This window comes from Herpailurus yagouaroundi, unplaced genomic scaffold (genome assembly GCF_014898765.1).
Source record: "Herpailurus yagouaroundi ecotype Mexico unplaced genomic scaffold, PumYag 139, whole genome shotgun sequence".
Lineage (NCBI taxonomy): Eukaryota > Metazoa > Chordata > Mammalia > Carnivora > Felidae > Herpailurus > Herpailurus yagouaroundi.
Window position 1 is genome coordinate 37138624 of NW_024412394.1, and position 13339 is coordinate 37151962.

Here is a 13339-nt window from a genome sequence, read left to right on the forward strand (position 1 = left end):
TTAAAACTGGGTTTGCCTATTTTTTCAATATAGAAGTAATCTTCAAATATATTTCCATTGAAGACAAACTCAAACAACCCCTGAAAATGGCTATGTTTGGCTCCAGGGCTTTCTCATAAGCATTTTTCATGTGGTTCTGGGGAGCACTTTCATTGTGGGCAAAACTGGTCTTTGGGCTTGATGTTTTATAGTCTCATTGTGCTTATACTGTGTCCTTAACATCAAAGATAATTGCATGACATGATCTATGTATGACTGAATATTCTTGCTAAAATCTCAGATCCTCAAACCTGCAAATCCAGGGAATGCTTAAGTTTATCTACTAGAGTAAGTCTTGTGGTTATAGCAATAGGAAAGAGAGAGATTTCTGGATAGTGCAGATATATTAAATCCTATTCTGGACACAACCATTGCCTGCAAGAGTTATGGGTAGCTTTGCAGGCTATGCGGTGGCCATATGGAAAATATCTAAGGGGGCAAGTCCAAGGGCATGGCTATAAAGCTGTCTGCATATGATGTTGGCTCATTCTAGCAAACTCTATGTAGAAAGGAATAGCAGTAGTGATATCTTTTTAAGCTCACTGAAAGACTTGTTACTATTAGCTATTAGGTTTTAATAGCTCGTGTCTATGTTAGTACAATGTAGTCATAGTTGACCAATATATCTGATTCAATTTTCTGTGGCTCATGTTGATGGGAAGACCAAAGGGAATGGATAGGTGCTATGCTGTTATAGAAACATCTAGATTGGCTGTAGATAATGAGACCATCTACATATTTCTAATATACTCAATTCTGCCAAAGTGCTAATAGGGATGGTATACAAAGTACCATCTGTTGGCCTGGCATGGCTCTGACCAGTCAGAATAGATGTAAACATGGAGGACTATATTGGTGCACACAGGCTAAATATAAATTCAGACTCTTTAGGAATTAGGTATTCTTGTTCTTCTCTGCTGGTATTGTGCTATGTGCTTCAGAAATAGTTTGTATGGATATCATATTTATAAAGATTTCATATCAAACATTAGAGCATTTGTGATTTAGACAATTTTCCTTTTTTTCCACTTTATAGGTCTTGTTTATAGAAAGATCTTTCCTACTATTATAACTTTGGTATCCTTGTTTTACCTTGCTGTTAAAAAGAAAATAACCAAGAATAGTTATTAAAGTGCTGGCTATTGCATTAGTTACAAGTCAACAGCCCACTTTGTGCAGGACCCTGTGTCAGATGTTATTTCCTTATCCTCTGCCACTGGGTATTCTTCTGCCACAACAATGGCAATCTAGACCATCACTCAAAAGCTATAATTTGGGAAGCTGGGACATTGGATTCTTCCACTGGCTTTTATTTTAAAGTAATTTGAAACTGGCAGATTTATGGGCCACTCAGATGAGAAAATTTTCTGTTTTGTCTTCCTGGAAAGGTTGAAAATAAGAAACAGCTTGCTTGCCTCCTCTCTTAACAACTTGGTAATCGTAGCTAATGTACAATGTTTGTCTCTTGCTCCTTAGCAATTCTCTCTAGCAGTGTTGGTAGATGCAGGAGTGGATGGGATGATTCCACTTCTTTCTCTTTCTGTCTTGGGTAGCTGTTTCCTATAATTTTTTTTTAAATTTTTTTAACGTTTATTTATTTTTGAGACAGAGAGAGACAGAGCATGAATAGGGGAGGGTCAGAGAGAGAGGGAAACACAGAATCTGAAACAGGCTCCAGGCTCTGAGCTGTCAGCACAGAGCCCGACGCGGGACTCGAACTCATGATCATGACCTGAGCTGAAGTCAGACGCTTAACCGACTGAGCCACCCAGGCGCCCCTTAATGTTTTTCTATCAAGTCTTGGTACATTCTGTTGTATTTTTTCTTATGGGTGGATGACCTCTGCTTTACTTTCTTTTTCTTTTTTTGAAAATTGGAGGAGTAAGTATCATACTATATTTATTTATTTAAAAAAATTTTAATGTTTATTTATTTTGAGGGAGAGAGTGGGGAGAGGGGAAGAGAGAGGAGAGAGAGAATCCCAAGCAGGCTCTGTGCTGTCAGTACAGGGCCCAATGCAGGGCTCGATCCCATAAATTGTGAGATTATGATCTGAGCTGAAACCAAGAGTCAGATGCTCAACTAACTGAGCCACCCAGGTGCTCCAGTATCATCCTATATTTAAATAAGAAGAGTGAATATCTCTGTGTCTTGTGAACAAAGTTAATACTTTAGTACTAAGATTTTCTTCAATCACATTATTCCTTCTGGTATCAACTTTGTAAAATTTCTAAAGAATGGCTCAGTAGACATATCAATTAACAAAACACATGAGGACTTTGCTCAGGTCTGTGGTGGTGGGTAGAGAGACATAAAACAGTCCCTGCCCTTGAGGAGTTCAAACTCATACAGGAAAATAGAGTAAAGCAAGGAAGTGTTAAATAAAAATGTAGGTGCCAAGGGGTGCCTGGGTGCTCAGTTGGTTAAGCGTCTGACTTCGGCTCAGGTCATGATCTCATGATTCCACGGGTTTGAGTCCTGCGTCAGGCTCCGTCCTGACAGTTAAGAGCCTGGAGTCTGCTACAGATTCTGCATCTCCCTCTCTCTCTGCCCCTCCCCTGCTTGTACTCTGTATCTTTCTCTCTCAAAAATAAATAAACATTAAAAAAATGTAAGTGCCAAAAACAGTGCAAAATTCAAAGCAGGGAGATATTGCTGCAGGCTCAAATAGGCTGTTAAGACATCATGGGGTCCATGGAGGAATCCACTAAGAGCTTGAAAGGAGAGTAGGATTTGGATAGGTAATGTGGAAAAGGCAGGATCTTCCGGGCAAGAGGGAAAGGCTAGGGGCCAGAATCCAGCATGAGTAGGGTATGGTCTGTATGCAGTGAGGAAGGGCATGGTAGCAGCAGTGGGATCATAGGTAATGGAGGCAAAGTTGGAAAGGTCAGGGGTTGAAATGCCTCAATTGATTAGTTTGGACTCTGTTTCCGTGAAGGTCCTGGCAGGAAACAGATGGCTCACTCATTGTGGGGTAATTTGAACAAAATTTAAAAAAGGATTACTTGCAGGCTGCCTAGGTGGCTTTCAGTTGGTTAAGCGTCCGACTCCGGCTCAGGTCATGATCTCGTTACTCCAGGGTTTGAGTCCCGTGTCGGGCTCTGTGCTGACAGCTCAGAGCCTGGAGCCTGCTTCGGATTCTGTGTCTCTCTCTCTCTCTGCCCCTCCCCCGCTCATGCTCTGTCTGTCTCTCAAAAATAAGCATTAAAGAAATTAAAAAAAAAAAAAAAGGATTACTTGCTAAGTTGTGGGAAGAGCATAAGAGTAATCATAAGGCCAAGTGCCATACCAGGGCTGGTAACAGTGGGATGCTCAAAACACCCCTAGCCCAGGAGGGGTGAGAAGATGGAGCGGTTACCATGACAGAGACAGAGAAGGCTCCTTGGAAAGGCTGCCTGACAGGAGCTGAGATGAAGTTGAAGGAGGCTAATAGCCCTTGAAAACTTTGCAGGTTGGTGGTTGAGGGGAGGTGATAAATTCACTCACCTCATTCTGTCCTCACCCTCTGATCTCCTGCTCCCCACCGACTATTCCCACTGAGGAGTCAAGGCAAGTGATGTCAGTGATTCCAGCCTCTCCACTCAGCTTTCTGTACACAGAGCATGAGGGGGATCGGTGGGCAGAGGATATTCAGAAGGGTAAGAGGAAGGTGTGGGAATCTTTTGAAAGTCATTGAACAGGCCTCAGTGTAAGAAAAGGAATTTTTCAGACTTATTAATCCAGCAGCCGTTATGCAAGTTAAAGAGGGGAAGAGGTTAGAGGCAGGGAAATCCATTAGGGAGATCAGATTTGACATTTTTCACAGTGTAAATTAGTAAGGTCCTGGAAGAGGTTGTTGGCAAAGGGAATAGAAATGAAGGAACAAATGTGAAAAGCATTATAAAGAATTGTCAGTAATTTATACAGCAAAATTTGTGTCTCTCTTAGTATTATCTTCAGATTTAGATTTCTAAATGTTATAAAATGTATGTAATTTGTGTTTAGAGTTTGTCTCTTTTCTTTAATCATTTTACTAATGTACTTTTCCTTGCCTTTTAAAAAATTTTGATTTTCTTATTTGATATTCAGTTCTTGTTGAGAGTATAGCTTAGTGAGTGCTTCAGTAATTTAGTTTGAGAAATACTAACGCTTTACAGAATACCAAATAAGACTTCAAAATTCAGGTTGTTCTCTGATTGTGTTAGTATTTCCCTGATGTAACTAATAGTTTATCATAAATTTAAAAATCAAACTATTTTTTAAAATGTTTATTTATTTATTTTTGAGAGAGAGAGAGAGAGAGAGAGAGAGAGAGAGAGAGAGAAGGAGCACAAGTAGGGGAGGGGCAGAGAGAGAGACGCAGACACAGAATCCGAAGTAGGCTCCAGGCTCCGATCTGTCAGCACAGAGCCCCACGTGGGGCTCGAACTCACAAACTGTGAGATCATGACCTGGGCCGAAGCTGGACGCTTAACCGACTGAGCCACCCAGGCACCCCAGAATCAAACTATTTTAATTGCTCTATATCCCCTAAGTGAAAACACACTTTAGATACTTAGCACATAGTAGTGAATCTGTTTTATCTGCAAACATAGTGCCAACACCTGTCTCAATCTTTAGGGCCTATCCATTTCCCCTTTAGATACTCATTTACCTTTAGAGCAATATATGCATAATTTTCTGTCAAAATAACCTACACAGACCTCAGTGGCTGACATAATATCATAGCTCAGTCTCCATTATATGATCTTTCAAAAGTCAAGAGCATGCAGCATTCTATTTTGGGTACTTACCTCTCAGGGAAGTGTCTCTGTTTTATTCTCTGCAGAAAGATAAAAAGTAATTTTACCAGGAGAAAAATGTCAACTGAAGAGCTAAAGTCTATTTTCATTCCCTTTTCCCTTTAACTTCATTTCAACCAGGCTGTATAATGTTATTTTGCAAGAATAAAATTATTGTTGGCCTTATCAGGTATCTCTAAGCATTTCTTCAACTAATCTTTATGCAGGAAGCCAATTCAAAAGGGGCGGGGGCTGGAGGACTGGGAGCTATCCAGGCCGTGTTCCAAATGTACAGCGTTTAGGCTCACCTGCTGAAGAAGATCTAGGTGCTCCTGGGAGTTGCTGAAATTTTTTCCAATGTCAAAGAGGCAGAAGGTCTCCTGCTGGCAGATGCTGACCCAGTTCTGGTATTCCCCTGGGTCAGGGATGCGGTCCAGAAAGATCCGATATGCTTCCCACACTGCTTCCTGACACACTGCAATGCAGTACCATTCATTAGGAGTAGAAAATGGCCACATCCTAAGATGATCCTTGTTTCCCAGCCCAAGCATAATTTTAGAACATGGAATATTCTTTCATGGCTTACGTGGATATGCTAATTTATAGGCCATAGAAATCAAGTCATTTAACAAATATTTATTGAGCCCCTATATATGTTATGGAGAAAAATAAAAGAAGGAAGATAGGGAATACAGTACGTATGTAGGTTGTAGTTTAAAATAGGACAGCTGAGGAAGGCCTCACTATAAAGGTGACTTCTGAGCAGTTTGGAGAAGGCCTCAAGGCTAGAGAATGCTCTGAGCATTGAAAGAACAGCAAAGAGAGCAGTGTGGCCAGAGCAAGGATAAGAGTAAAGGAAGATGAAGACAGAAAGATGTGGTGAAGGGAGCAGGGATGGCATAGGGCTTTGTGGACCAGTAACTTCCAAACTGGGGCAAAGGTACCTGGCTATATTTAAAGACTTTCCAAGGGGTAAACAGACACACAAACAATTTAAAGAGAATCAATTTCTAGGTCTCATTTTTTCCTATCATGCTCTCCTAAAGCCGGTCTGCCTAAAGATACACCTTTCCTTTTCCCTTTGGTCAACATCCTCCCCCATTCATCCATCCCTAACTTACTGTGGCACAGTGCCTCTCGGTCATCACACAAAGGGACGACATGAAATAATAGTGTTGAGATTAAGAAAGCAAGTGAACTGAGCTGAACATGTTTTTGCAACAGGGTGGTTTCTGATTCTTTGCTTTCAACACATTACAAGTCCTAATGGAGTTGACAGCTGACAAGCCATTAAAAATGACAGATCATGATGTGATTATTAGCATATAATGCTAAAGGAACTTAAAGAATAAAGATATTACTATAACAAAACTCCATCTATTTCTATCTACTTATTTTACGTAACAAGTTTTCTCTGCATTTAAGTGAAACCAAGGAAAAGAATAGAGATAAAATTGATCCTAAATCCCGTCTCATTTTAGCAACACATAATATGAATAATAAGTAATGGTACACGAACTAATAGAGGAACAACACCAAAGTAACTCCATCTAAACAGAGGCTGAAGCTAATGAAGCTTTAGCTATAGGCCCTTCATTTAAACTGGCCTCTTCCCCAAGTCTTTGTATTTATAAACATTCCCCTAATTTTGTATTTATAAACATTAGTACTCACAAAAACCTATATCTGATCTTATATCTGCCAATATAAATTTACTTAAAATTTTTTGTTAAATTTGTATCTATTTGGGGGCACCTGGGTGGCTCAGTCAGTTAAGTGTCCAACTCTTGGTTTTGGCTCAGGTCATGATTCCGTGGTTTGTGAGATCAAGCCCTGCATCAGGCTCTGTGCTGATGGCATGGAGCCTGCTTGGGATTCTCTCTCTCCCTCTCTCTTTTCCCCTTCCCTGATCATGGTCTCTCTCTCTCTCTCTCTCTCTCTCTCTCTCTCTCTCTTTCTCTTTCTCTCAAATAAATAAATTTAAAAAAAGGCCTTAAAAGTTTGTATCTATTTGTTTTAATCAATTATATATTAAGAGTAATTATAAATGCAATTGAATCCAAAATAAATTTCTTTGGAAACATAAAGCCTACAGTAATAGGAAAAACTAAAATCTGTAATTTAAATTTATATACATATTTTTGTTACTGAGAAGTATGTTAGAGTAGCCAATGACAGACTTTCAAGCATAAAATAAATTACATTAAGATAAGACTGAAGTGGGGAGTGGAGTAGAAATGTAGGTGTGTGGAGAAAAAGGATCCACGTTGCATTTCCTACTGTTAAGAAGAGTACATGAAGGCATGTACTTGTTGAGTCTTTGATGGTAACAATTGAGTGGCTATGGTAGATTCTACTGGATGCATAAAAATTCTCGTTTTTGTTTTATTTTCAGTATCGATACTTACAACTCATCAAAAGTTACATCTTATCCAATTATTTAAACTTACAATGAAAAGCTTTGGATGTTAACTGAAACCCATGTAAAGAGGTGCATCATTTAAAAATTATTTTACAGGATTAAGTGAAGTAAATAGTTAGATGACATCTTTCATAAGCAACTATAATATGTTGATTTTACTTCAGTAGGAATGGGAAGCAATTGGAAGCTTTAGGGCAGAAGCTGACATCATCTGACTTTCTAAAGAAACTGCCTGCCTGCTGAGAGAAGGGACTGGGGGGAAGGAACACAGTGAGAGAAGACCAGTTTGGAAACTCTTACTCCTATGCTTTATTTCCCTTCACTCCCCATTTTTATATGTCTGGAGTTTTCTTAACTTTCTGTTTTAACAGGCAAAGAGAATTCCTGACCAAAAGAAGCTCAGATCATCTACCAGCAGCAACCTCACCAGAACCCACAAAGCCAGGAGTGGGTGCTGTCCCCACCAACCCAAATGTGTCATTGAGTTTTCCACATCTGGGGAAGTGACAGGGGTCAGCACACCTGGAGAGCAAGCCAATAGCCTCACCAGAAGAACCCACGTTTGTGAATGTTATCTCTCTCTCCTGTCAGGCAAGGATTGGAGGGTTGTAATGCCTCTCCAAATACCAGCCATCATGCAGTCTTTTGATCTTCACCTCTACTCAAGAGTCTACATATCACGCAAAAAGGAAACGACACTTGAATATTTTGAGACTTGCCCAAACCTTAAGAGTTGTGTGTCCAGTCCAAGCAAACCAGTTGTCCTTGCTACCCTTCTCATCTGTTTACTCCACACTCTCTTTTGGAGGTGTTACACTGACCTTCCATCTCTACCCAATGCACCTGCTAGTTTAGTTCAAAACACATTTAATTGCCAGAGATAGAGGATTTCCATGTATATAAAATCAACTAGCGCTGCCTTTCGGGTCTTAGTGTTGGTGAATTTCACTGATAATATCTGTGTGTGGAACATCTGGAAGAACATAATATGATAATCCTTCTATTTACTAGTCTGACATGTCTGCGGGCATGTTGCTTTTGGTCTCAGATTAAGTCTTCCTTTTATTTCAGTCCAGTTTAAGGTTTGTTTTTGGTGCCTGTATCTTCCTAGCTCTGCTCCTTTCTCTGCTGCCCTTTCTCCTACTTCAGGGACACACAAGACCCCCACCCCCTTAAAATCCACTTTTCACAAAGGCTCTGAGAGAACTTTCTACTCGAAGCACAAATACCTGAAGCTGTTTAAGGAATTATTTCCCGGAGAGGAGAGATCACAGTCAACACCACAAAAATATAAAAAGCTATAAGAGAATATTATAAAAAATTATATGCCAACAAATTGGGCAATCTGGAAGAAATGGACAAATTCCTAGAAACATGTGAACTACTAAAACTGAAACAGGAAGAAATAGAAAACTTGAAAAGACCAATAACCAGCAAAGAAATGGAGTCAGTAATCAAAAATCTCCCAACAAACAGAAGTCCAGGGCTAGAGAGCTTCCCAGGAGAGTTCTATCAAACATTTAAAGAAGAGTTAGTTCTTTTCAAACTGTTCCAAAAAACAGAAATGGAAGGAAAAATTCCCAACTCATTCTACAAGGTCAGCATTACCTTAATTCCAAAACCAGACAAAGACCCCACTAAAAAAAAGATCTACAGGTCACTATCCCCAATGAACACGGATGCAAAAATTGTCAATAAAATATTAGCAAATCAAATTCAACAGTACATTAAAAGAAACATTCACCACAATCAAGTGGGATTTATTCCTTGGTTACAAAGGTGGTTCAATATTTGCAAATCAATCAATGTGATACACCACATTAATAAATACATATGATCCTCTCAATAGATACAGAAAAAGCATTTGGCAAAATACAGCATCTATTCTTGATAAAAACCCTCAATAAAGTACGGATAGAGGGAACATACATTAACATCATAAAGGCCATACATGAAAGGACCACAGTTAGTATAATCCTCAATAGGGAAAAACTGACAGCTTTTCCTCCTTGGTCAGGAACAAGACAGGGATGTTGACTCTCATCACTGTTATTTAACATAGTACTGGAAGTCCTAGCCTCAGCAACCAGACAATAAAAATAAATAAAAGGCATCCCAATTGGCAAGGAAGAAGTAAAACTTTCACTATTTGCAGAGGACATGTAGAAAATCCAAAAGACTCTACCAAAAAATTGCTAGAACTGATACACAAATTCAGTAAAGTCACAGGATACAAAATCAATGTACAGAAATCTGTTGAATTTCTATACACCAATAATGAAGCAGCAGAAAGATAAAGGAATCAATCCCATTTATAACTGTACCCCAAACCATAAGATATCTAGGAATAAACTAACCAAAGAGGTAATAAATTTGTACTCTGAAAACTAGAAAACACTTATGAAAGAAATTGAAGATGACACAAAGAAATGGAAAGACTTGCATGGATTATAAGAACAAATATTGTTACAAAGTCTATAGTTCTCATTGACAAAACAGGAAAGAATATCCGATGGAATGACTGTCTCTTCAGCAAATGGTGTCAGGAAAACTGGACAGCAACATGCAGAAAAATGAATCTGGACCATTTGCTTACACCATACACAAAGATAAACTCAAAATTGATGAAAGACCTAAATGTGAGACAGGAAACCACCAAAGTCCTAGAGAAGAAAATAGGCAGCAACCTCTTTGACTTTGGCCAAAGCAACTTCTTACTAGACATGTCTCCAGAGGCAAGGGAACTAAAAGCAAAAATGAACTATTGGGACCTCATCAAGATAAAAAGAAGGAAACAACCAGCAAAACTAAAAGGCAACTGACAGGATGGGAGAATATATTTGCAAATGATATATCTGAAAAAGGGTTAGTATCCAAAATCTATAAAGAACTTAGCAAACTCAACACCCAAAAAACAAATAATCTAGTTAAGAAATATATACTGGAATATTACTCAGTCATAAAAAAGAATGAGATCTTGCCATTTGCAATGATGTGGATGGAGCTAGAGTGTATTATGCTAAGTGAAATTAAGTCAGAGAAGGACAAATACCATATGATTTCGTTCATATGTGGAATTTAAGAAATGAAACAGGTGAACATATGGAAAAAAAGAGAGAGAAGGAAACCATAAAACAAACTCTTTAAAAAATTTTTTTTAATGTTTCACTTATTTTTGAGAGAGAGAGAGAGAGAGAGAGAGAGTGCAACAGAGTGCTAGCTGGGGAGGGGCAGATAGAGAGGAAGACATAGAGTCTGAAGCAGGCTCCAGGCTTTGAGCTATCAGCACAGAGCCCAATGTGGGGCTCGAACCCAGGAACCATAAGAGCAGAAGTCAGATGGTTAACTGACTGAGCCACCCAGGTGCCCCAACAAACTCTTAATCGTAGAGAACAAATCGAAATTTGCTGGAAGGGAGGTGGGTGGGGGATGGGTTAAATGGATGATGGGTATTAAGGAGAATACTTGTTGTGATGAGTACTGGGTGTTATATGTAAGTGATGAATCACTAAATTCTACTCCTGAAACTAATATCACATCATATACTAACTAATTGTAGTTTAAATACAAACTTGAACTAAAAAAGAAAAAAAATAATTTCCCTGAGGCATTGTAGTTTATAGTGATTAAAAAGTTAAGGATGAAACAGGGACCAGTAGCTTTTCTTTAGACTTTTTGAGGAGCAGAGTTTTTTTGTGATTGCTTTGATGTCATTTTTCTGGCCTCTTGGAAGTTCAAGCACAAAGGAGGAGGTGCAGAATCCTTCTGTGATGGGAGAACAGGAGCACAGTGCATGCCCTACCAGGAAAGCCCCTTATCCTTACCAAGGGAGCATAAGAAGAACCCCTTGAAAGTTGAAGCATTTAAGGATCTCAGGGCTGGGAGGAGTCTGCAAACTTCTGAAAGCTGGATTTTTCTAACCCTTTAACTTAGTTGTTAAGTTATTTAACTTACTGCATCATCCTTCCTTGAATCTACCAGAAGAGATTTCCAAAGGGATTCTAGGCAAATCCAGAACCTTGCCTCCCTAGCCTTCCCACAGTTGCTGGCCAATGCCTGAAATCTGGCCACAGAGTCTCCGTCTTTCTCTTGAATCGCATATGGTAGGCTGTTTGGCGATGTGGGAAGAACCCTAGGGAACATGTGTCCTGGAGGCCAGGCATGCCCTGGGATAATTATGTACATTTGGAAAGATCAGGTTAGACCAATGGTATGTAAAAACGTCCACCACAGGGTTGGGTATGCATTAGATGGAGAGATAAGACACTGGAGTAGGAGTCAATGCTGGGTTCTAACTTTGCTCTGCCACCGATGATGGCTCTGACTGAGCATGTCACCTCACTTTTCAAATGTGTACAATGGGGGTGTTGGCTAGATATTCTCTAGACCAGTGCTTCTAAAACCTTAGAGTGAAAATGAATTACCTGGGAATCTTATTAAAATACAGATTCTGGACGTGGATATGGTGGGGTGAAAGTAGGTCTGTATTTCTAACAAGTAGCCAGATGCTTGTGATACGGCTGATCTATGGATGACAAATGGAGAAGGAAGAACTAGGATTCTATCTTAAACTTTCTCTAAGGCATACATTAATGTGGAAGGAAGATCTAGCTTTTGTGGTTGGGAGAGGTAGAGAGAAAGAGAGAAGAAGAGAAAGAAGAAGAAAAGGAAGAAGAAGGGAAGGAAGAGGAAGAGGAGGAGGAGGATAATGGAGACAGGGAGGTGTAAAGGGAAGAGGAAGACGGGGAGGCAGAGGATGGAGAGGGGGAAGAGGGAGATACAGAGAGGGGTAGGCGGTTTGAAGGGAGGAAATCAAAAGCAGGGAGTTTGCCTGGGTAGGAGCCCAGGGTTCCCCTGGGAGACTACCAGAAACACTTGCAGTCTTGCATTTGTGCTTTGGGATGAGCATGTTTATGATTCTACCATGAGGCTCAGAACACGTTCATTTGTGGTGCTTTAAGTATTGGAAAAACAAATATCTCAATATTTCATTTGATTTGATGAATGTGGAAGCTTTCTCTCCTACGTTTGAAAGACGTCAAAAGATAATTTTGTAAAAGCAGCAACAAAAATGGTAAGTGGGTAACTCTGTCAAAGGAATACCACGTTGTAGCTAGGTCTTATTTCTTGTTTCTTTGTGAACCAATTTGTTAGACTGAAGAACCCATGCTGATGAATAGTAAAATTTCATACCACCCAGGGGCAGCCATAAAGATAATGGACTGCTGTTGCCACGGGGAGAAAAACAGTGGTTTGTTTCATCCAGGAAAGCAAAAATGCAAATGGCAAACCTAATCAAGAACGAAGAGTTAGGGATACAATTCAGAGTTAAAAACTTGGTTATAGCAATAAGTAGCCTATTTTCTAAATACCTGCGATGAATCCTATTTGTGAATGTCATAAAGAATTAGAAGTTACCTTAAAATAGCAGTATTGTGTTCATATTCAATGTGATGCATATACTATGTATTTTACTTCCATCCATGAACAAATAACATGAAATATACCAGTGCCATTATCTGATCAATGTGTAAACACATTCAAAATGAATGGTTTATACATGATTGTCTTTTCTTCGCATGCCCAATGGCCTGTTTGCTTCCTGTGTCCATCAATAAGCGTTTACTCAGAAACTGCTATGCAGAGGTGCTATGCTAGGACCTAAGCATAATAATATAGTGTACTTTGTTTCCTATAATTGGAGTTCTCCTTCTGACTGTGATCCAGTACTTGTCATTTCTCTGTGGGTATGGCTTCTGTCAGAAAGCAAATATCTGTTCCACATAAAATGAGACATATGAAGAACATAAGGCTTGATATTTTTGAGACAGTTATACCTCCAAAACCCAGTAAAAACTCCCCAGACTATCTCAATCTTTGTACATTTTACAGATGTAAATACTCAAGAATTTTGTAGGATGTTAGTATCATGAAATGGGTTCTCTGTTGTCATAATTTGTAATACATCACAGGCTAGAATTGAACCAGCATGCACTAGTTAATGGGCTTGAAATAGAGCAGGTTGACTGTGCTTTTTAGGAATGGAAACAATTATCTAATGTGATGAATGAAGGTGGACATCAGAAAATCTTCTCAACTTTCACATGGAAGATGAATT

General features: G+C 39.3%; 1 protein-coding gene across 3 annotated transcripts in view; it reads right to left on the reverse strand.

The window, feature by feature from the left end:
* The window catches only part of IMPG1 (interphotoreceptor matrix proteoglycan 1), a 132905-nt gene that overhangs the window by 92658 nt on the left and 26908 nt on the right, over positions 1–13339 (reverse strand). For all 3 annotated transcript variants that reach the window (XM_040473994.1, XM_040473993.1, XM_040473992.1), the window contains 2 exons: positions 5108–5274; positions 4812–4840 (listed from right to left, as the gene is read on the reverse strand). In XM_040473994.1, the coding sequence (XP_040329928.1) occupies positions 4812–4840; positions 5108–5274 (196 nt within the window). The remainder of the gene's footprint in view (positions 1–4811; positions 4841–5107; positions 5275–13339) is intronic.